Source organism: Rhinichthys klamathensis, unplaced genomic scaffold, assembly GCF_029890125.1.
Source record: "Rhinichthys klamathensis goyatoka isolate OS25496 unplaced genomic scaffold, OSU_Roscu_1.1 h1tg000191l_1, whole genome shotgun sequence".
Classification (NCBI taxonomy): Eukaryota; Metazoa; Chordata; class Actinopteri; order Cypriniformes; family Leuciscidae; genus Rhinichthys; species Rhinichthys klamathensis.
Genome location: NW_026606717.1, coordinates 7,102,734 through 7,128,182, shown reverse-complemented (window position 1 = coordinate 7,128,182; position 25,449 = coordinate 7,102,734). Strand labels below are relative to the sequence as shown.

Here is a 25,449-nt window from a genome sequence, read left to right as displayed (position 1 = left end):
AGTTTGTTTTTTAATTCAGACTAATGCAAGTATGCATGTGTGTTTTGCTGTGTATTTGGGTTAGCCTTCCTTCCTTCCTTTCTTCCTTTCCTTCCTTTCTTTCTTTCTTTCCTTCCTTCCTTCCTTCCTTCCTTCCTTCCTTCCTTCCTTCCTTCCTTCCTTCCTTCCTTCCTTCCTTCCTTCCTTCCTTCCTTCCTTTCTTCCTTTCTTCCTTTCTTCCTTTCTTCCTTTCTTCCTTCCTTCCTTCCTTCCTTCCTTCCTTCCTTCCTTCCTTCCTTCCTTCCTTCCTTCCTTCCTTCCCTCCCTCCCAATTTTAAACAAGTCAAAACACTAAAACCAATACAATGAATTTGCCTATACCTTTTATGATGGACATTCTTCAAATATATCAAATAAGATTTTTTAAATATATATATATATATATATATATATAGGCTTTTTATATTAAAAACGGGATGTAGAGTTTTAAACAATTTTTCATATTTAAATAACTTTTGTATATATGTTATATTATATGTGTATGTGTGTGTGTGTGTGTATATACATATATATATAAAGTGACGAAAATAAGTTTTTGAACACCCTGCTATTTTGCAAGTTCTCCCACTTGGAAATCATGGAGGGGTCTGAAATTGTCATCGAAGGTGTATGTCCACTGTGAGAGACAAAATCTAAAAAAAAATCCAGAAATCACAATATATGATTTTTTAACTATTTATTTGTATGATACAGCTGCAAATAAGTATTTGAACACCTGTCTATCAGCTAGAATTCTGACCCTCAAAGACCTGTTAGTCTGCTTTTAAAATGTCCACCCTGTCCGCCTGTTTGATAGGGCTGGGTATCGATTCAGATGTTCAAATTCGATTCGATTTCGATTCACAAGCTCACAGTTCGATTCGATTTCGATTCTCGATTCGATTTCGATTCTCGATTCGATTCTCGATTTGACTATAATGAATATAGATGTAATACAAATCTCAGTCTAAATATCAGTTATCATTTTTTAGACAATTTTTTATTACATTGACCTCACCTAAATGTTTGTTTTTACAATGGGGTAATTTTTTTGTTAAGAGTTTATGCAACACATGAAAGCTTGATTGCCAGCAGCCATATCACCCTGTAGCCCAAGACTGGTTGCCCACTGAAGCTAAGCAGGGCTGAGCCTGGTTAGTAACTGGATGGGAGACCTCCTGAGAAAACCAGGTTGCTGCTGGAAGAGGTGTTAGTGAGGCCAGCAGGGGGCGCTCACCCTGTGCTCTGTGTGGGTCCTAACGCCCCAGTATAGTGACGGGGACACTATACTGTCAAAGAGCACCGTCCTTCGGATGAGACGTTAAACCGAGGTCCTGACTCTCTGTGGTCATTAAAAATCCCAGGATGTCTTTCGAAAGAGTAGGGGTGTAACCCCGGCATCCTGGCCAAATTTGCCCAGTGGCCTCTGTCCATCATGGCCTCCTAATAATCCCCATATATATATATACCAATTGGCTTCATCACTCTGTCTCCTCTCCACCAGTAAGCTGGTGTGTGGTGAGCGTTCTGGCGCAATATGGCTGCCGTCGCATCATCCAGGTGGATGCTGCACACTGGTGGTGGTTGAGGAGATTCCCCCTTCTGTGTAAAGCGCTTTGAGTGCCGAGAAAAGCGCTATATAAATGTAATGAATTATTATTATTATTATTGATTTCAATCTTTGAATTAAATTGAAAAATGTAGCACAAATAAATACAATAGAATAGGCCTAAAAAGACAAATAAAGAGACATAAAAAGAAAAGTTTTTGGGTAGGTCAGAAATACTACAGAAACTGAATAAAGTAATCCAATGTAAAATAACACTGGATAGTATTTTAGTCCTGACTGAATTAAATACATAGGGTATTAATTCTGATTCCTTACAATTAATGCTATATTATGTTGTTTTGACAACAAAATTAATGACAGACACATTATGGCTGCGTTCACTTTAAGAACTAGTGCACGGATCCATTACTGTTTCATTATACTGTCTGTCACACGCGTTTTATGCTTATTTAAGACATAACCGACTGTCTTTACGAGGTTACTCACCAAGACCAGAGTTTTGACATCATTTTGCGTGTTTTTAACTGTTAAAGCGATATAATCCACGAAAAAGAACTTTTGTTACTGGCGAGCTGTTTGTTGTGAGGCGGATTTAGGCTGCACGCAATGAAAAACATGCACGAGTGCGCGAGCACAGGATAGTTTAAAATTGCTTGAAAAAAGACGTGAAAATGATAAACGTTAGTTACGATGCAATGCTGGCCCGATTGTGCAAGTGAATCATGTCCCGACTCCTAAACACGAGTGTGTATCGACGCCTGCAGCGCTTGACGCTTGCCTTGTGCAGAGTGAGAAGACGCAGCACCGCGAGCCCTGAATATGGAAAAAATCGATTCGTGGCCGTTGAGAATCGATTTTGAATCGACCACCTTTAAAAAAACGATTAATCGAAAAATCTATTTTTTTGCCCAGCCCTACTGTTTGAGGTCGTTAGCTGCATAAAGACACCTGTCCACCCCATACAATCAGTAAGAATCCAACTACTAACATGGCCAAGACCAAAGAGCTGTCCAAAGACACTAGAGACAAAATTGTACACCTCCACAAGGCTGGAAAGGGCTACGGGGAAATTGCCAAGCAGCTTGGTGAAAAAAGGTCCCCTTATGAGCAATCATTAGAAAATGGAAGAAGCTAAACATGACTGTCAATCTCCCTCGGACTGGGGCTCCATACAAGATCTCACCTCGTGGGGTCTCAATGATCCTAAGAAAGGTGAGAAATCAGCCCAGAACTACACGGGAGGAGCTGGTCAATGACCTGAAAAGAGCTGGGACCACCGTTTCCAAGGTTACGGTTGGTAATACACTAAGACGTCATGGTTTGAAATCATGCATGGCACGGAAGGTTTCCCTGCTTAAACCAGCACATGTCAAGTCCCTTCTTAAGTTTGCCAATGACCATTTGGATGATCCAGAGGAGTCATGGGAGAAAGTCATGTGGTCAGATGAGACCAAAATAGAACTTTTTGGTCATAATTCCACTCGCCGTGTTTGGAGGAAGAAGAATGATGAGTACCATCCCAAGAACACCATCCCTACTGTGAAGCATGGGGGTGGTAGCATCATGCTTTGGGGGTGTTTTTCTGCACATGGGACAGGGCGACTGCACTGTATTAAGGAGAGGATGTATTGCGAGATTTTGGGGAACAACATCCTTCCCTCAGTTAGAGCATTGAAGATGGGTCGAGGCTGGGTCTTCCAACATGACAATGACCCGAAGCACACAGCCAGGATAACCAAGGAGTGGCTCTGTAAGAAGCATATCAAGGTTCTGGCGTGGCCTAGCCAGTCTCCGGACCTAAACCTAATAGATAATCTTTGGAGGGAGCTCAAACTCCGTGTTTCTCAGCGACAGCCCAGAAACCTGACTGATCTAGAAGAAGATCTGTGTGGAGGAGCGGGCCAAAATCCCTCCTGCAGTGTGTGTGCAAACCTGGTGAAAAACTACAGGAAACGTTTGACCTCTGTAATTGCAAACAAAGGCTACTGTACCAAATATTAACATTGATTTTCTCAGGTGTTTTTTTTTTTAGATTATGTCTCATAGAGTGGACATGCACCTACGATGACAATTTCAGACCCCTCCATGATTTCTAAGTGGGAGAACTTGCAAAATAGCAGGGTGATACTTATTTTCCTCACTGTATATATATATATATACACAAAAAAAAAAAAAAATGCTTTTAAAAAATGTTTTTTGAAAATAATGATTACAATGTTTCAAGGCTTGTACTACAGTCTCATGATTGAATGGTTAGGTATAGGGTCAAGACTAGGTTTGATCAGAATTATTGTTCCAGGAACAACACAAGATAATGATCTGGAACACATCTTAGCAAAATAAGAATACACTTCAGATTTAGACCCTAGTTGTATGTACCCATGAATAACCACGTAGAAATGCTAATCTGTTATCAGCTGCATGAATGCAGTGAATTATATATTAAACACTGCAAAACTGACATCAGATCAGCATGAAACGGGACTTCACTATTAGTGAGTAACTTTTAGGTCCGTAACTTTTAGCGCGTGATAGAAGTGTGCAAATTGTGAGACTTTGAACTGGAAACTAGATGTGGGCCTTGCACAAATAATATAAACAAATAAATAAATAAAGAAGCGATTACTACAGCAGGGAGTTAATTAACGGCTTATTTCTGTTTGATAGGAGAATAATGTGCTGTCATTTTACCTTGATGCAATATAAAACTGCAAGCTGCCACTGCCTCACTGGATAATTAACACCTGTGTCTAGTGGCCACTAGGACCTCAGCATCTATTAATGCCAAAAAAACACACAATACTACAATTAAAGGCACTGTTATTAGACATTAAACTGGGTTGGTATATAGCGGGTGGTAAATTGGTCCGCTTTTACCTTTAATTGCCTCAGAAATTACGAGGAGGGATTATATTAATGTTTTTAAACGTAATGTAGAGGAAATGAGGAGTGCTGAGGCATAATGTTATGGCCCAATTTGTCTGTTTTGTTGGCACTTTAATGCCGAACAGAAAAAAAAGGCTCCTTGCGTCTTGGATTGCATCTCTCTGAGCATCCAGAGGTCAAATTAATATATAATCTTGTAATGTCTGGGGTATTTTGCTGATACACACAAAGACTAAATTAGACATTAGACAATGATTTGAACCTTAGCAAAGTAAAATAGTATTCAAATGGTTAAAATATATATGTATACATCATACCGTTCGGGGTTTGGGGTTGGGAAGATTCTTTTTAATCAGTCTAATCTTTTATTTGATCAATACAGGAAAAACTGTAATATTGAAAAATATTACATTTCAAAAGGAGTTTTCTATTTGAATATGTTTTAAAGTATAATTAATTCCTGTGATCAAAGCTGAATTTTCAGCATCATTACTCCAGTCTTCAGTGTCACATGATCCTTCAGAAATCATTCTAATATGCTGATTTGCTTCTCAAGAAACATTTGAAATCAGTTACGCTGTTTAATATTTTTGTGGAAGCTGTGATAATTTTTTTTAGGATTCTTTGAAGTATTATTAAAAGGAAAAACACTCACTGACCCCAAACGTAAAACTGACAGTGGGTGTATGTATGTGTATATATTAGTATACACTCACCTAAAGGATTATTAGGAACACCATTCTAATACTGTGTTTTACCCCCTTTCGCCTTCAGAACTGCCTTAATTCTACGTGGCATTGATTCAACAAGGTGCTGAAAGCATTCTTTAGAAATGTTGGCCCAAATTGATAGGATGGCATCTTGCAGTTGATGGAGATTTGTGGGATGCACATCCAGGGCACGAAGCTCCTGTTCCACCACATCCCAAAGATGCTCTATTGGGTTGAGATCTGGTGACTGTGGGGGCCATTTTAGTACAGTGAACTCATTGTCATGTTCAAGAAACCAATTTGAAATGATTCGAGCTTTGTGACATGGTGCTTTATCTTGCTGGGAGTAGCCATCAGAGGATGGGTACATGGTGGCCATAAAGGGATGGACATGGTCAGAAACAATGCTCAGGTAGGCCGTGGCATTTAAACGATGCCCAATTGGCACTAAGGGGCCTAAAGTGTGCCAAGAAAACATCCCCCACAACATTACACCACCACCACCAGCCTGCACAGTGGTAACAAGGCATGATGGATCCATGTTCTCATTCTGTTTACGCCAAATTCTGACTCTACCATCTGAATGTCTCAACAGAAATCGAGACTCATCAGACCAGGCAACCTTTTTCCCGTCTTCAACTGTCCAATTTTGGTGAGCTCTTGCAAATTGTAGCCTCTTTTTCCTATTTGTAGTGGAGATGAGTGGTACCCGGTGGGGTCTTCTGCTGTTGTAGCCCATCCGCCTCAAGGTTGTGCGTGTTGTGGCTTCACAAATGCTTTGCTGCACACCTCGGTTGTAACGAGTGGTTATTTCAGTCAAAGTTGCTTTAAAATGGCTTAAATCACCTTTCTTTCCCATTCTGACATTCAGTTTGGAGTTCAGGAGATTGTCTTGACCAGGACCACACCCCTAAATGCATTGAAGCAACTGCCATGTGATTGGTTGATTAGATAATTGCATTAAAGGGGTCATGAACTGGCTTTTTAAACTGTTTTATATTGTTGTCTGAGGTCAACTTATGACGTTCGCTTGGTTTTTACATTCAAAAACATCAAAATGAATAAGTAATAGGCTATTTTCTACCCTAGTTTTGAGCCTAGCTCAAAAACGCTCGGTTTTTATGGGCGTCTCGCATTGAAGACTTGGAAGTTTACGCCCACTGCTGTGAGTGGATAACAGTTTTGCATATTATGAGTTTCGTGTAATGCGCGAATCGGTGGGCGGGGATAAACCGTCCGTGTTGAAGTAGGCGTTGATCTTCTTCTGCAGGGGTGGTGTTTTATCCTCTTTGTCGTCATAGTTCCCCACTTTGAAAAACGAGTCGTTTGCTGAGCCTGGTGTCAATAAAAGCTTTTATTGGACTAACAAGGACGTTTTCAGTTCTGAAACTTACAGGATATTCTTATAATTTGATGACCTCTTAGATGTCAAAAGCTCAAGGAAAATTTGATTTCTCAGTTCATCACCCCTTTAATGAGAAATTGAACTGGTGTTCCTAATAATCCTTTAGGTGAGTGTATATATATATATAATTTTTTTTAAAGTACTTCTACTAACTCATATTTGCTTTATATATTATGTATTTCCTCAGAAAATAAAGTGTTGTGAAGTGTGATATTACATATACAGCTGATTTATCTGTGTTGGTGAATGTTTTTGATAAAGTGTTTCTTCGATGCTTTCGGTGTAGACGGCTTCAAGCTTTTGTGATGCGTCATTGGTCGGTTCCATGGTGTTACTTTAAATCTTTCTTTCTGTTCTTCCTTTCCTTTGTCCACAACACTCCTCTGCCCGTCCTTTGGGTATGGCCGTCAATGCCCTCATTCCCACGCTGTGTGTGTGTGTGTGTGTATCATCTTTTCTCTGCTCCAATAATGGCAGAACTCCACATCAGCATCTGCCTTCATTAAAAGTAATTACAGTGTTGCTCATACTGGCTCACTCGCAGACAGTGTTTCGGCCCACTTGAGCTGACTCAGGATCAGGGAGACCCCTCGACTGTTCACTGGTCAATAAATAAGAACAAGCTCAAGTTATAAAGCGCAAAATAAACTTTGTTGCTTATCGCTTCACGCATGTATAAGACAGTCTCAAGAATGGTGAACGACTGAGACCAATTCAAATCAATAAATCATGGACTTTGTTTATTTAAGGAATCACCTCAACAGTCATTTGTTTGCAAATCAGACTATACTGGTCAGGTCAGTGCCAGCACTAGTGTTTTACTATGGCCATGTTCACACAGCAACAGAACACGGTTATCAGTCCTGTATTTGAGTCCTTAATACAGTTACGTTCACACACAGTTCAGTTATTTACGACAGTGACAATCGCATTCTACAACCGAACTCACACCCATACATTCTCAGTGTGAACGGAACCGGACTGGACAACTGGTTTTCTGTCACATCAAACAGTGCGAGAGAGACGCTGCGCTCCACAGATGCATGTCTGCCGTGTGTTGAGGGTTTTCATGTTTGGTTTCAGTCATTTATAATGATGGAGATATGAGCTGTGTGTTATCTGAAGGTTTTAGATCCAGTTTACGCACGACTCAAATGCTCCACTCTCCACCCAGATATAAAAGCTGATGTCGGTTAATGAAGATTTGACGGATGAACTCGCGGCTCGATTGGTTTGTCATGTCAAATGTAATGAGGCTTTTCAGTTTTATAGATGTCACCGTCTTTGATATCACTTCGGTCACTGTCGCTTTGGTTTACTGATAAGAGAAAACGGGCTTGACTCCCGACCGTTGCACGTTCATACAGACAGTATTCGAGACGCTACTGTAAGTTGCTGTTTGAACGGGACATTTTGAGACTCACACCTGTAAGTTAATGCGGTTGTCAATCCCAAAAACTGACAGTGTGAACGTAGCCTGTGTTCTGTTAACAAAATACAGTGTCAGTAGTCATTTATGTCTGGTATTTTTCTTTTAAATAAACAAGCTTTTTAGCTTTTTCTTTGAAATGACTCTAAACTGACTTAATATAAATTGATAGTTTAGGTTCATTTGAGCTGTTTGTATCCAACAAAAACACTAGTGGTTTACTGTTCATTCACAAAAATGGCTCAACAATTCTGACGTTCCCGAAGCGTTAATAGAATTGAATTTCAAAAGTCATTTATGTTTGGTATTTTTAAAAACAGATTCCCAAACCCTAGGTTTTTTTTTTAGACGCACCTTCCGGTGCTTTAAAATCCAGACCAAGACTTGATTCGAATGATTCGAAACTGTCAATCTGTCAAATGTGTCAATAGTTTCGTTTCATTTGAGCCGTTCGGATCCATCAAAAACAGCCTCACTTTGGAAGTAAACTCTGGTTGGTGGAAACTAACACACAACCTAGATTCAGTTGTATCAGTCCTCCAGTGAGTTACACACAAACAGTGGGGTCATGAGGCGGAAATCTCAGCATTCATTTGGGCTTTTATTTACAACTTCCATCGCGCCCCATTTCCCTCTCTCTTTCTCACCGTTGAGCGCTGAAAAGCAGCAGAGTCCGGTTTCGCCCGCCGGCCATATGCCTTTGTCAGGCGTTCATCTCATCCCTTGTTCCGCCGTTCGGAAATTCCAAAGGTGAATTAAATACAGTATACCGCCCCCATCTCTCTATGCCCTCCCTTCTTCTGGCTTTTTGTCCTTTCTCGGTTTACTGTTCAACGTGAAATCGGACAGTAATATTTACTCTTCAGTGAATCAAAGGAGATGCTCTGCCTGTTTTTTCCCCCCATCTTGTGCACAAATCTGATACTTTTCCCCAAGACACTTTGTCAAAGCAAAGAAAAGACACGGTTCCTTTCCTTTTTTATCCATGTTTCATCTGAAAAGGAGAAATGCAAAATGTAATAATGCGTCCGGTTGCATGGAGCGGGGGGAGTGCTTGACTGACCCTCTTTGTGGAAAACATGATCTCTCTGGGCTTGTTCTCACAGGCAATTGTGTTGTGTGTGTTGTTTGGTCTCTATTTCTATCTCTTCCTGCTTTATTCTTTTTTCTGCTCTATTCGCCTTTGTATGCTCACAGACATAAAATCACAGGAGCCCTTCGTATGTGAGGATCATTGTAAGTGGAATTGGGTTGTACAAGCATGTTTGGTTGGGGAAGTTTTGTTGGGATAATAATAAATATAACAATATTTATTTATTTAATTTCTGTAGCTCCACTGTACATTTGCACAATAGTTTTGTTACAACTCTTTTGTTAATTTGATATATAAATAATTTAACCAGCTGTTTATTCAATTTAATTTAATTTCTCTAGCTCAATTGTATGTACATTAGTTTCACATTCTATTATTGTGTCATTTGAAGTGAATTCTACCTTTTTAACACGCAAACTATTTCACCTTCATATTGACTGAAATCCTTCACTCAGAAAGGCCTGCTGACTTTGTTCAGATCAAAACAGTATCTTACACTACACTATAAACCCGAATAAGACTTTTATTTTGTACTCATACATTCTAATTGCTCTTAACTTGAAATATTTCATACATTTAACTTACAATTTTTATGTAATCTAAATTTAAATATTTTGGTAGCGGAAACATGGCTGGCTTTAACTAGCTAATTCAGTAAATGCCAACTTGCTAATTGGTAACACAATGCTTTGATAGCACTAGCATAGCATAGCAATTGTTAAAAAAAGTATGGCAATATATAACATTTAACATATATCTTTTCTCAAATCAAGCTCATTCTCCACTCGTCACCATGATGGTAACCCTCCAAAAAGAAAAGAAAAGAAAAAAACAGAAAATCTTTTAAATTACCTCAGCAAAACATTAAACATTGTTAAATCTCCCACCAAACATCTTGCACAAAAATCATTATATAACACTTAATTTTAGCATTTACTCTCCCTTTTGAGTGTCATGGCAAAGCATGCCGGGAAATGGAAATCCCAGCTCAGTTTCAGTTAAATTTTTAAGTTTGTCTAAATTAAAATAAACAAGTTCATAAAACTCAAAACAGTGAAACAATCCCGATAACTTAAAATGTGTCAGTTTTGTGAACTCAAAAGAAAAAGAAAGTTCTAAATAGTCATAAAAGTTACCCTACTCACACCAATGAATTATTTTGAGCATTAGGGTTTACGGTGTATGCGGATAGTGGCAACCCTGGCTTTTGATTGGTCAACACAACGTTGGTAAAACACACAATGTAGCAACAGCCTTGAAATGAAGCACCTGTGTATATCATTGCACAGCCTGCACAACACCCATTGACTACTATTAAACTATATCTTCTAGCAGAGGAAAGGAATTTAATAACAGAACATTTTAGTTTACAAAATTGGATCCGTTTTTTTATTTGAAACTTTTTATAAAAAATGTATAAAAGCAAAAAGGCATTCGCATCTGAGCTGCAAACCATATTTCTCATATAAAGCCATTTCAGCCTATGATTGAACCAAAAATAAGGAACATGGACATTCCTGATATTTGCTGACCTGTAACAGAATCCAAGGCCGCAATCTCAGGTGCTAGTACCTCCATGTCTTTTACCTGGGTCTTTAAGGTTTCATTACCGCGGTAAGGACAGGAAAGTTAAACGCAGTGAAACCGAGAGCCTCTCAACACTGAAAAGGATCCATTGATGTAACGCTCACTGACTCTGAGATCAAAAGAAACTCCTTTGGATCAATTTTTCCTTCGCTTTGGAATCTACCTTTTCTCATACCAGTCTTTAATTAAATGGGACATTGTTGTCTAGGTATGAAAAAGGGCCAATTCAGGCACGTCATCGCAAAGGAATCCAGACTGGCCCGTACCTGACCCCCCTTAAGACTACAAAAGCCCCCGTCCACCACGCCGGCTCACCTCCTCACTTCCAAACCAGGTGAACCATTAGCGACCGAGATGGACCTGTCAGATGTTGAGAACGAGGGAGTATTGGGCGAGGAAAGGAGGATAGATGTGTTCTCCCCTCCTCAGGACGTGCCCGAGCGCCCTCATTCATGCGGCAGGGGGGGTGATACCTTGAGTGTTTGAAGCAGAGAGACTTGTAGATCTGAAGGGCCAAATGAAAGGCAAACAATAAGCAATCTGTTTGTCCACCCCTGCAAAACGGCACTCGCCTTTCATCCGCCGGCTCCCATTTCCGCGGGTCGCGACTTTCCTCAAACATCAATTACTGTTACGTACGCCGTTTGATCTCGGGGCTTCTCCTTGACATAGTATCGGGAGGCAGACTTATAGTGTGTGTGTGCTAAGACAATGCACCAATTGTGAGTGCTTTTCCCCCTTTCTTTAGTTCTCTACTCTTTATATTCTGTCTAAACTTGCGTGTTTAGTTTGCGCTATTTATTTGGACCTCAGAGGAAATGATCTGATGCCTCTCCACAACTTCAGCACTCTTGCATATTCAAGAAAAAAAGGGCCCTTTTACAGAATCTTTAATCTGTCACCACATGCAGTGCTATGCTATGATAAGATATTTAAAATGCTGTCGTTCTAAAACGTATGTTTTGGCTAATTTTATTATGCTAACAGTTACCCCTAATAATTTATAATATTATTTTATAATATGGTTTATAATTATATTATTATGTTTATCATTATATAGATTATAAATTATACTATTTTACAATAATAATAATAATGTATTATTTAGCAATTGGCAATAGTGTAAATTATATCATAATAATAATACTAAAATAAAAATATTGCTAATATTATGGTGTATTTAATTATGGTGTGTTTAAATAAACTATAAAAGGTACACAAACATTTTTTTTCTTAATCAAAAGATTTAAACTTTTTATTATATAGATTACGGTGTAAAAGTTTGTGGTCTGTAAGATATTTTATCTTATAAGATTTTTTAAATAAATTCACTTTTATTCAGCGCACATTACAAGGGCGAGCAATAAATGTATCAAAAGTGACAGTATATTAACTATTCTGTTGTTTATATTTATTATAATGGACAATGGTGTTTTTATTATATAATGTTGTTTAAATCCATGCAGCTGTATCACTTAAAGTAGGCAACAAAAAGGAATTCATAAAAGCTGAATCAAGCATACTGATTTTTTTTTTTTTCTTCTTCTTTTTTTTTTTTTTACTTTATTGGCTGGCTGCTAAAAATACTCAGATGCTTGTCTTCTATTTTGTTTTTGTTTTTTTTGTTTAATACATGCCAAGAAGTAGATTCATTTATCTCTCCAACCCAAGTCCGGCACATCCACAACTTGTATTTTTCAAAGTACGACTAATTTGCCAGTTTATTTGGCTTGCCGGCTGTCGCAGAAAGCAAAACCAGTCGTGCCGTTGTTCATTTTCACCCGTAAGAGCTCATCAGGGGAGCGCGCGGTCCTCTGGGGAGCAGAATAGCCCCGTGCTTCCAAATCCATGCCGAGCGTTTTAAACAGAGGATAAAGGAATTTTCTTCGGCCTTCTTTTCTGCGCTAGTTCACGTATACCGTTGGAGGCTACATTTTTAATGAATTAGATCAAGGTGACATCCATTGTCTGAACCTGGGGAAAAAGACACAGGACGTGGGCCATCACTTCCTCCCAACCTGATTTGTGGGGAAATTTCGAGAGCGGAGTGCGAGAAGGCATCACATCGTCACTTAATGAATTACTTAATGTGTCCCTCCGTTGTTTAATTGAATTAATTAGGGGCCTAATTGGGCTGAGTGATGATGGCTTCCAGGGCTGAGGAGCCCTTGATGAGCCCAGGGTACAGCTCTGGAAGTGTGTGTGAGACAGTGAGTAACACTGGGATATCCTCGTGGGAGACACACACACTAGCACAGGACCACGAGCAGAAGGCCTTCTGGGAGTAGATCCCTCCCTCCTCTTCCAGAGGGCCACATTCTGCCGGTGGGCGGCAGTCACCACCAGTACTGATTAGAGATGTGCAAAACTACAGATTTTCAGTATGGATGGGTCCCCAACTTCATGCGCTTTTATCAACGTTTATTAACACACCGAGGAAGTAAATGGAGCTTCTCTTTGATGAAATCTGGTCACATGAGATGCATTTGAGATGCATGTAAATACCAGGTGAACAGCGATTTGTGTCGGCTGTTTGTTTGAGATTGGATCTCCCGAGACGGATGTTAGTATCAGGTGGAAAGTATGTTACCAGGTACACTTACCTCTCTCTCTCTCTCTGTGTGTGTTTGTGTGCTCAACAGGATTGACAGCAGCAGCAATGGCTGAAGCAATGAAACTCCAGAAAATGAAACTGATGGCCATGAACAACATTCACGGAGCAGGAAGCCAGAACGGGACAGAGTCCGAGAACGAGGAGCTCAACTCCAGTGCAGGTAGATGAGTCATACTTCAAAAGTTTACAAAATCATATAAACTACTGTATATATTAAAACTTGTATTTATTAAAGACACTTTAAATTGATCAAAAGTGACAGTAAAGTCATTTATAATTTGACAAAACATATCTAATTCAAATAAATATGTTTTTATTTAATTCTCTTTTTTTTTTACTTTCTTTCCATCAAACAATCCTGAACAAAATGCATCACTGTTTCCACAAAAATATTAAGCAACCTAACTGTTTTCAACATTGAAATATAATAAAAAGAAATGTTTCTTGAGCAGCAAATCAGCATATCAGAATGATTTCTGAAGGATCATGTGACACTGAAGACTGGAGTAATAATGCTGAAAACTCAGCTTTGATCACAGGAATAAATTACATTTAAAATACAAATTTAAATAGAAAACAGTTATTTCTCCCTTTCAAATAAATGTAGCCAAAAACAAAGTGTGTGCAAAAAAAATGATATATAAACAAAAAGTTGTATGAAATAAATGAATTAGTCAAATTTATTATTGATTATTTATGATCGATAATTTGAATGGATTTAAAAAAAATAAAACCATGGAATTGTAGAACAAGAATCATTAAGACAAATCTGAATTTGAATCATGGAGTTGTCAAATTCATTATGATTCCCATTCCCCATTCACTCTGAAGCAAAACTCTCAAATACACGTTTGACACTATCAATTGTAGTTTCACTATTCTAGTTTCTAGATTTGCGGTGTTCTCACAAACGCTAGGCCTATGAGTTATTACACCTGCCATAGTTCGGTAGATGCACTATTGAGCTTTTCACCTGGTAATCAAACCCATCAAATCCATTGCAGCAGCAGAACTCATTTCTGATGTGCAGGGGTACACAGCCATTAGCTTTGACCAGTTTATGACTCACTAGCTTTGAATCACTTACCAGCGCAGGCCATAGATATTCACAAAATGAAAATAAAGAGCACTGTTAGGATGCGTTCAACAATCTAATCACTTCAACACACACGCGCACACAGGCACGTGACCTGAGGTAATGGGTTCTTGCCCACGCAACCCTCTCCTTTCTGCTGAGCTTTATTGAGGCTAATGACGTCTTTAATGTTCCCCACCTGACTGTGCATTTAGATTGTGATGTTACCATCACCGCGCACACACACCGAGTAAAATGTCATTCTTTATTATCACAGTCAACAACTGCGAGCACAGACACAAATGCCAGCCGTTGTTATTGCCAAGACCAATAACGCTTCCAAACACACACAAACATGAACAGAAACACAGTGCATGTGTGTGAATATGTAGAGGGAGATATTAATACCAGCAATTCACTATTACAGTATTAGAATTACAGAATTACAAGTAATGTAATTCACATATCAGTTTGCAAAGGTTTTAAAATTGTGTTCAAACACAATACTACACATTCTTACCATATAAACTCTTCTGGTGTTTTTCACAGGGCCTAAAATTAACACGAGTAAAAATCGCTGTTGGCCGGAAATATTTTTTATGTATCGTCACGAATGTTTGAGCCTTGACAATTTAAACATTCAAGCGCAAGAAGAAGCGAAAGAGAAATCACTTCGTTTCTCGCGCACCGTGGGAAGTTTTCTGTGCACAAACATCCGAGGTGCTCGCCCAGAAAGCTGTGCTCTCTTTCACGTTGTATTGCGCTTGAAAGAACAAATTCACACAAATTATTCTAGTTAACATAGGCCTCGTTTACACTGTCAGTGAAATGTGACCCAATTCCGATTTTTTACTCGTATGCGACACAGATCGGATGTGTTCTATGACAGTGTAAACAGGAAAAAAACGCATGCATTCGGATATTTCGAGATCGGTTTCAGGCCTTGTTCATATGTGGAAATAAATCAGATGTAAATCGGATATGTGCCAATGCGACTGTCATGTAAACAGGCAGATCGGATTTTCCGAGGCATTAGGCTGCGTATCCGCGGTTTAATGACGAGAGAAACCCCGACGCGCATCTGCGGATGGACGGATGGCCCGATGAAACATTGTGTCGTCGTAGGAGAGGAATGTGGACACACGTTGACACAACATATCAAAGGTTGGCTTGCTCATCCTAAAATTTCGGACCCACTGCTCCTCGTTAAAGCCCGCCACGATCTCATGAAAGTGCGTTTATTGCACGATTTTTTTTTCACGTGACATTTACGCCAAAAATAGTTTTTGCGTGCATGATACGCACTTTTATGGCGTTTAATACGCATACGCATGTTTACAGTGCGTATCATATGCAAGCAAAAACTATTTTTGGCGTATAAATGGCATGAGAAATAAAATTTGTGCTATAGATACTCACTTTTATGAGATTGTGTTGTTCCCACCTGTCCTGAGATCTCGCTGCGCGTTTGTCCATCTGAGCAAGAAGACCCCTTTAAGACCCCTTTTGCGCGATGTTTCAGTCAAGTGTAAACACATGACTCGGATATGGGTCACAATTTAAAGAACGTGTAAACGGACGGTAAAAAAAAAATCGGATATAGGCAACAAATCAGAATTGGGCATCAAGACCTGCAGTGTAAACGAGGCCATAGTCGGTTATGTCTTAAGTAGGGCTGTCAGTTAAACGTGTTATTAACGGCGTTAACGCAAACCCATTTTAACGGCGTAAATTTTTTTATCGCGCGATTAACGGCCTTTTTGGCCTAGCAAACTTTGTGGTTTTATTCACATGCTTTTGCAACAGGACGCGGCGCTGCGCTATGAAACCCATTCATTTCAATGGCTTGCGCCGCGCGAGGACGTTTTGTTGCTTCGTCGACCAAAGCGCAAGCGGGTCTAGCTAGACCGGAAACAAAACAACAGGCACGACGCCGCACACACTTGGTTAGGCTTGCGAGCCGGCCAAATAGTAGGTTAATGTTACGTTTTGAGTGGATGACGAGCGCGAGACGCCAAAATGGATGCCAATAAGATTCTGAATGGCAAGTTTACTTTTAAAAAGTTGCCAAATGGTTCCATTGACAAGACCAAAGTGATCTGTGTGTTTTGTCGTTGTGAACTGAGCTATCATCATCGCAGCACGTCCAGTCTGAAATACCACTTGATGATGGCCAAGCACACACACACACAGCTAATGCGAATTCTCCGCCCCCTCGTCAATATCAGTACCATTATTGATGGACAGTGTTACATTGTGTGTGAGAGATTATTTGCTCCAAGTGAGAATGTTAGGGTGTATTCACACCAGGAAAGTCCGATAGTTCACTTGCTTTGGTCCGGACCAAATAATTTTTTTTTTTTTTTTTTTTGGTACGGTTCGCTTTCACACTGCTCTTTTTGCAAGTGAACCAAAATTTGTCAACAAAACCACACGTGTGCTAAGGTCGTCCATTGGACAAGGATTCTCAAGTAGGGAAATCAGGAAGTGCAAAAAAGGTTCAGCATGGAGATATTTCGTACTGCAATATTTGTTATTTTACTAATTTTGTGTTATTCTGTACAAACGCAATATGAAGAAACTGCGCAGAAGACGGATAAGGTATAAAGTTTTGATTCATAGAGAGGGGCAATGTTCACACATTCAAATAATGAGATTCTTATTGTATATAGGCTACTGCTAACAAGTGCTGTCAATGTTAACGCTTGCGATTTAAGTTTGTCCAGTTTAATGCAGCGTCATCCTTGTATTGTAACTATCGTTACATTATATGAACTGCAAAAGCTTTTTTTGCATCTATGCGCGATTAGACTAAAGAGAACTCGCTGTATGTGAATGTCCTGATGCACACACTCATTCATTCATTCCATTCCAATGACGCACACACGACGCGCAGAAAGACGCGCCACAGTATCGTGTGGCCAGACAGCGCGCCGGAATGGAATTCTCTTTCGCACTTGAACAACAATAACACAAACCATTATGCCAAAATCTCCGACTACGGAAGCCTTTTAACTCAAAGGCGCAGTGCTTTCTTGCAATTGGGTCGGTTCATGTTCACACCGTAAACGAACCGTACCAGAGTTCGTTTGGAACCGTACCGAGACCACCTCTTCAGCTGGGTCTCGGTTCGGTTGTTTGGTCCGCACCTGAGTTCGATTGCTGTATTCACACCTGCCCAAAAGGTCCGCACCAAGGGGGGAAACGAACTAGAGTTCGATTCAATCGAACCAAACAAGGCAGGTGTGAATACACCCTTAGTGTGAAATTGAACACAGTATATGCCAATGTTGTTTTCAATAAAAAACATTTGCACAAAGCAAGCCGATCCACTTTTCCATGTTGATAAGAGCATTAAAATGAGGGAAAAATAATGGGACAAAAAGAAATCAAGAGACATTTAGAAGAGATAAAAATGTGCGATTAATCGCGAGTTAACTATGACATTAATGCGATTAATCGCGATTAAATATTTTAATCGTTTGACAGCACTAGTCTTAAGTGAACGTAAATAGTTGAGAAAGAATACACGTGTACAGTATCAGCAGCCTATATTGGATCCGAGCTCTTAAAGTGACAGCAGCCTAATAATCCTGATGTGTTGTTAATGTTAATCAAACGACAAAAGACAAAGCGAAAATCACTCACTGCTCTGGTCTGAACAACATTTTTTAACTTTATTACTATCTATGTTTAATTTATACAGTGACGACTGTGCAGCGATTATTTTACATTTGATTACATTTTTTAAGTCACCTGCCTTTGGCAAAAAGTTATTTTTAGGTTCTAAATTCGATGATATTGATTTCTCACTCCTGTCCAGATGTGTTATATTGTGTTTTGGTTGTTTCAAGTTTAAGCAATTGTTCAGTCCTCATTACAAATCACAGCCAATCAGAACACTTTTTAATATACAGTTAAGATTTGGTCCAATTACATTTTGCTGTAGGTGGGACTATCCAGTGCAAGCAACCAACTAAATGTTTTAGGACTGTTTACAGAGTTTTAATGTAGTTGAAGTAATGTAAAAAATCAAATGATGTGCAATCACAAGTGTTACCGCCATTGGCTCCAGATGTGGCTCATCTAGTCAGAATCAGTGACGGAACTATGGCTTAACAAAAAGCTGTTCCTACTGTAGATCATCACTTGGGACTGAATACAAATCACCTTTGAATTCGGTCCATGCGTACAGCAGCGTGTGGAGAGAAACAGAGTGTGTGTAGTGACAGAAAGATGATGGCGCGAGAATAAAGAGCAGGAGAGAGGAAGAAGAACCAGTGCCAGGGGTGGAGAGAACACGTCTGTCTCGCACTCAATCACACATGCTCTAATGTACTCTGGCTGCCGATAGAGCTAATGTTGATGATGAGAGAGATAGAGAGAACTGCATCAATGGAAGCTGAGAATCACACAGAGTCAAATTTCACTCGTGTTTGCGGATGTCAGCGTGCTGAGTGAACAACAGTCCCGGGCCGTGAAACACAGTAAGCACAGACCCAGCACTATAGGCGTTTGTTTGTGTGGTGTCAGATCTGATAAGGTTGACACTTCAGGGCTAGATTAACTCTTTCTGATGGCTTTTTGAAATTCCAATCAGGGTGAATTACCATTTGCAACCATTTTTTCTTCCATAATGTCATGTATTTAAGAACAAAACAAAAAAGTTATTCAGCAAAAAAAAAAGTTTGTACCTGAATGTCTAAACAAATGACAGACTAGAAATCATTCATTTCCAATGGAGAGTATTATGGGAGCTGTGTGAAGTAATGATCCAATTTGAGCTTTGGGTCCAATTAAAAAAATATTTGAACTTTTGTGGCTAGACCATGTGCGATCGCCCAATGTGATGTGATGTATTCTTATCCAAATGAATTTGAAGCGAGAATTACCAATATTTTTGCACTAAACGTTATTCTTTAAATAACATTTCTGTTAATTGGGCAGTTGCAAATAATTATGTCTAAAATTATTATATTTTATAATTATTGCATAATTATTTACATTGGTTAGCCCTAGAAAAACGGATGTTTGTGAATTTTGGGGATTTTTTTCACCTTACTTGAATACAGTATAGAGTTCAAAGGAAGCAATGAGTTAGAGAAAGTGTAGACAGAATTGGAAAGAACCACAAGTTGGGACTGGAACTCAGGTCACCTGAACTGCGACTGCTGTGTGTGTGTGTGTGTGTTTATTCGTGTCCATGGTTTGCAGTGTGTGTGTGTGTGTGTGTGTGTGTTCACTAATCACTGCTCCTAATATGTGTGCTCTAACTTGGATGGGTTAAATGCAGAGGACAAATTCCGAGTATGGGTTAACATACTTGGCCTTCACGTGTCACTTTGACTTTTCACTGAAGCGTAACCACGCTGTGAGGCTACCAACTCCAACTGCTGAACGTTCATTTTGTCAACTTTATACAGTACTAGCATAAATGTGACCTTTAGGCGGACATTCACTAAAAGCCACACAATTCTAACACGAGGTCTTTAATGAACAAATACGCAAAAGACAGAGCATTGGGAATGACAGGCGTTTGAACAAATGATGGGGGCAGATTCCGTTAATGTGATTTTAATTGGATTCTCCAAGCCAAAGCTGTGGAGTTCTTAGGAACTTTTAGGAACCAGAGAGACATTTGAGAGAGAGTTTTGGACCAGACTTTTAAAGTCTTCAAAAGCAAGCCATACCACCCAAGTGACACTGGAATGGTCATTGGTGTGCATTGTTTGGTGTTGAGAGGTGGTGATGGGGGGATGGGGGGGGGGGGGGGGGGGGGATCTTGGAATCAGATCTAGCTTCCTTGAATCCCTGAAGTTAAACAAACACCCTCTGAAGTCGTCCGACAACTTTAACCTCTCTCTCTTTTTGCCTCACTTTCTCTTGTGCGCCGCCAAGACGCTGCTTGCTCGGGTACAGCTACAAAGTCCCGATGGCGCTTTTTCCTGTTCCTTTTTTGTTTCTTTACATTCCCGCAAGATGTGTTTTTGGTCCCCTCTCGATCTTGGTGGTGAGCCTTTTGCTTTTTTTTTGAAGGAGAACTTCAAAGGGAAACGGCTAATCTGTGCTTTTCCTCCACTGTGTGGATCGTGCCACAAAAAGCCTGAGCTATCTGCAGCAGGCAGTCAGCACAGATAGGCTTGATTTCAATCTCCCTCCTCACTCCGTCCGCTCAAACGTTAACCCCACCCTTGCTGCCAGAGCGCGCGAAATAAAGAGCATTGAATCAAAAAGCAAAACAACTCGCAACAGCGATGTCTTTGACAGGGGCCAAAGAGATTTGATGAAGTATTTGTCATGGAAAAACACAGTCTGCCCCCCACCCCACCCCAAGTTTATCCAGTAGCACAAAGCGTAACGGAGTTTGTTCAGCGACTCGCAGTCGGTGTGCGGTTTCGGTTGCAGAGTGTGTTAGGCAGAGAACAATGTTTGCGCTAATACGGTTGCAGCAGCTCTAGAAGGTGAAGTGAGTTAATGGGGGCTCCTGTGAAATTGTGTCTTTAAATATAAATACAGCTCTGAAAACCCCTGTTAACAAGAGGAAAGAGGGCGAGAGAGAGGGAAAAAAGGAAAAGGAGTAACATGTGTTTCTTGTCGTAACAGCAGTAGAAGAATTGGCGAACGAAAAGGGACTCATTGGTCTAATGGAGAACTGTCAGGGTGAATCACTGTCACAAATGACATCAGAAAAGAACTGATATATTTTTTTGTGGAGCGACTGACAAGTTAAAAGAGAAATCCCATGCATTATTTAAACGGGCTCGGGAATCTGTCAGCCATGTGATTTGCCGCGTTAGCAAAAACCAGGTGTGTGCAGAGAGAGAGAGAGAGCGAGAGAGAGCATGCAGAGATTGCGGGTCTCAGAGTTGTGTATGTTGCAAATCCCTAACTACCAAAGTGGTCAGCACTTTTATTTCTTCTTTTCTTTGTCTCTCACCTATCCTTTCATTTAGCCATCACACTTTCAAGAGCTTTTCTGTCATCAGAGAGCAACTGTCACTCTTATTAAATCAGATTGTATTGTCCTAGTGTTGCCACTGAGGACCAACTCACTCGCTCATCTCTTTTTCCTCACTCGTACCCTCATGTAGCACTAGCTAAACTCGCTATCCTTTCCGACATGTCCTGAACAAGAGTAATATTTGAAATTGGATATATGTCCTGGATATTTCTTGACAGTTTTTACGTGAGATTCACCCTAAGACAGACGACTCATCCTTACCTACAGTATAATCCCACTGTAACTGGAGACACTTCTCCCTCCTCTCAGCTCACATAAACGGCATCATCTGATCTCTGCTTTGTTTTATGTAAAATATTGAGCATGTCGAGAGCAAGAGGGATCAGTGTTGATCTTGTGGCCGAGGTGGGGGAGTATCAGTTTCCTGTATCACTCCAGCGGAGCAGCTCTGCGAGAGTTGAGCTCACCTTATGAACTTGGGTTCAGGGTCAGAGATTTGTTAGAAAAAGAGAGAATTTGGAGGGAATGGTACCTGGGTATGGATGTGATTTCACATTCTCTTTCCAAATGGAAACATTTCAGGGGATTCTGAGGAACTGACTATGGATTGCCAAATGGTTCGATAATGGTTTGTGGTGGCCATGTTTCTAAAATTGTATTTTATTTGGGAGACTGATTGGTAAATTGTGTAGAGTGATGGGACATTGGCATGTTGCAGGCCAGACTCAAATCATGTCATCCACATGAGAACCGTGGCTTAATGCGTCTGGAGTGAGCGTCTGGTTCAGTTTGTTTACAGTTTATTACACTCAACATTTACATATATATTCACTAGTACACATATATATTTGTATATATATATATATATATATATTTATCATTTATACATTTAGCAAAACAGACCATTTAAAATGCACATTATTTAATTTTGACATGTTTATATTTGTGGGAAATTTGTTGTAATGTTCATAATAATAGTATGTAATATGAAAATTGTGATCATTAGTGACCTTTATAGTTACAACAGTGACTTTGAAAACAGAATTACTTACTACTCTTCTGCCTAAACACATGTAGTGCTTTAAATATAAAGGGCACTTGCGTAATTAATTAAGCGAAGAACCTATTTCAGTATTTCAATTAGGTTTTTTTTCTCTGCCTCGGAGTCTGCTCTAAAAGTCCTGTTAATCTTTGAGAAACTTAATTTTTGCATATTCTAAAGGCTATGTTATAGTTTGACCTTTGATACACAAAATAATCAATCACAATATATTCCTTTTTGACTTGTAGATACATTTTACCCGAGTAATAAGTTCAGACAGGTCAGAGTAGGTCATTAATCAACTATTATCTTGTACAACATCTTGTATGCAAGGTGACATTCAGAAGTCAGAGGTCCACATTGCCCTATGTGGCCAGAATATTAAAATCAGGAAGAGAAAGGTGTCAATACTGTTGAACATTCTCATCATTAGAAAATAAATGGTTCAGATAATTCCCAATGTGTAACCAAAAATATTTTGCTACAAATACATTTTTTATGTACATAAACCTACCTTTACATAAACCTTTTTTAGGTGAGCTGCACAATGGAGATCGTCTGCTGTTATCATATTTTTTGTTATCATATTTATAACCCCCCCCCCCCCCCCCCCCCAATATGTCCTCTGACTAAAATATTTGCCCGGATCCAGCTATCCAAAATGAATGTTCCAAAAATCATCATCCCCACAGGGACAGGAGCTGGTTGCTGACCATTGCCGGAGACGAGCGCCCACATATACTGTATTTCCGCTCACACTTTTACACTATACATGGAGGCATACTCGCATACATAACATGTCAGGTATACCCCATTTTAAAATTGTAATAGCAACCACACACACTCAAGCGTGCAAGAAGGTGAACAGCTGAACACTATACGTTCATACACAAACCTGTGGAGCAGAGCTGCATTGATTACCCACCCTGTCCATCAGGACGCAGTGTGTCAGATAAACAGATGGCTCATACAGCAAAGGACCATATGAAGGACCTGCATTATCTTCACTCACCGGCCTGTGCCACATATTCCTTGCACTCCTACAGGTTAAACCCGCTCTTGACTGCTTCTCCGTTACCTTGATTTCCGGATGACCGTGCAGTCATCCTGAATTAATGTGTCATCGAGAATGAACTCCTCTTCTGGCAAAAGAGAGATATGTTGTATATATTTCATGTGGGGAAAACATGCCTCTAAATTGCTTTCATTGAGTTGACTCAATTTATAAGGATTTACCCTATTGGACAGACTTAAATGAATAGTTCACAAATTCCCTGGTCACTGTGAACTGTCAACTACGGCACAAGCTGCATTACTATTTTTTTTTTTTAAATCCTACTTTTGCATTCCACAGTAGATAAATTCTCAAGTAATTCTCACCTTCCTCTCATCCAGAAGTGTTTGAACAAGTTAAGAGTGGCTAAGGAGTATGTAACAAAGTGCTTGTGAGGACGCGCTTATGTCCAAAGCTTCTGTATTTAGTCCCAAACCCTCGGTTCAGCTAATGGGAATCCGTCCCGCGTAATGACCCACAGTTCCTGTCGGTAATGAGATGTGGGAATTGCCCGTCCGTTCGACCAGATGATGCTGTATTAACGGACTGGGCCAAGCAGGATGGACGGGGGGCTGCCTGAAGCCCCAATGCCCCGCCTCATTTTTCATCCGGCCGACACCAGAGCTGGCGTGAAGGTCCGAAGGGGGATTGATTTCAAATGAGCCTCAAAATGACGTCTAATGAAAGCCCATAAAGACGTGGGGCTCTCCACCCCAAAACAGTCGATCTATCGAGGATAAACTCTTGACGAGTCCTTGCTTCCGGATGAAGGTGGCTACTCAACCTCATCTACGAAATTGTCTGACAAATGTATGCATTTACTGGTCAACACGTATCATCTAAGCTACATTTCCCAAAAGTGTGGTGCATGAGAGTCTCCTGAGCCCCCATCTTCGGTGGCGCTCATTGATATGTAAACGCAGGGCGATATCAAAGAGACATCTTTTCAGGCTTTCTGTGAAGCGAGCACTACTTATGATCAAAGGATAGTCGCCGTAAACCGTTCAAAGAGAACAGAGTTCTCTGATGGCCATTAATGTGCGTCTGTGATAAGGGTAAGTGAAAGACTGTGCCATCTTATGCAGCACAAAAGGCCCGTGAGAAACACAATATAGGACTCAGTTAGCGAGGCTGATGAGATGTTGAATATTCAGCTGTAGGTGAAGGTATAAATATGACATTCATTATTGAGAGGCCTCTGCAAGAATAGTTACTTATTTACCAAAGCAAAGAGATCCAGAAGCTCACCTGGGTTTTTACCATGCATCTTATGTTCCTATTTTCAAACTTTTTGTCACTTGGTGTTCACCAGGGCTCTATCCTTAGTCCACTCTAACTTTTCCTTGTTCAGTAAAATAAATGCATCTCTTGTAAAACTAGTGTGCAGTTGTTCTCACACAGATGTCATCAAATAAGTTAATTCTGATTTAAGGCTAAAATCTTGAAAATGCATGAGAATATTTCTACACTGTTATTAGTGAATAAAACTCTTCTACCAAATTAAGTGTTTTAAGTGTTTAGTTTTATATCAGTGTATAAATGTGTTTTTGCTGTAGCTTTCACTCCTGTCAAAGCAGTGCATCTCCTTCAACCTTCTACCTACTTCTCACAGCAATTAACACTTCATTAAAAGAGCTCTTTAATCATTTTCACTTTCAATTCAAACACTTTTACGTTGGGCCTCTTGTGGATTGCTCTCTCATTGTTCAGGGAGGGAATTAATGACTTAAAATTTATATGTTTTTCCCCCTTGATCGCTCTTCTTCATTATTACTTCTTTGTTATTCCGTGTAAATAGATTTTTTGCACCCCAAACTCAAAGCTCCATGCTCTCCTATGGGGCTTTGAGCGGAGGTGTTTTCATAAACTTGTAAAGACATCCATGCTTTTGTGTCTTCCAAGTCATCATAACATCATAACACATCATCATAACATAACTCTCCGATAGAGCTGTTTGCGAGTGAGTCTCTCTACTTAATGAGATTTACCATTGCTCCACGTTGAA

The 25,449-nt window shown here is 39.8% G+C and overlaps 1 protein-coding gene across 2 annotated transcripts in view; it reads left to right on the top strand.

The window, feature by feature from the left end:
• dacha (dachshund a) overlaps positions 1–25,449 on the top strand; it is a 168,922-nt gene that overhangs the window by 94,938 nt on the left and 48,535 nt on the right. For both annotated transcript variants that reach the window (XM_056262249.1, XM_056262248.1), the window contains exon 3: positions 13,341–13,472. In XM_056262249.1, the coding sequence (XP_056118224.1) occupies positions 13,341–13,472 (132 nt within the window). The remainder of the gene's footprint in view (positions 1–13,340; positions 13,473–25,449) is intronic.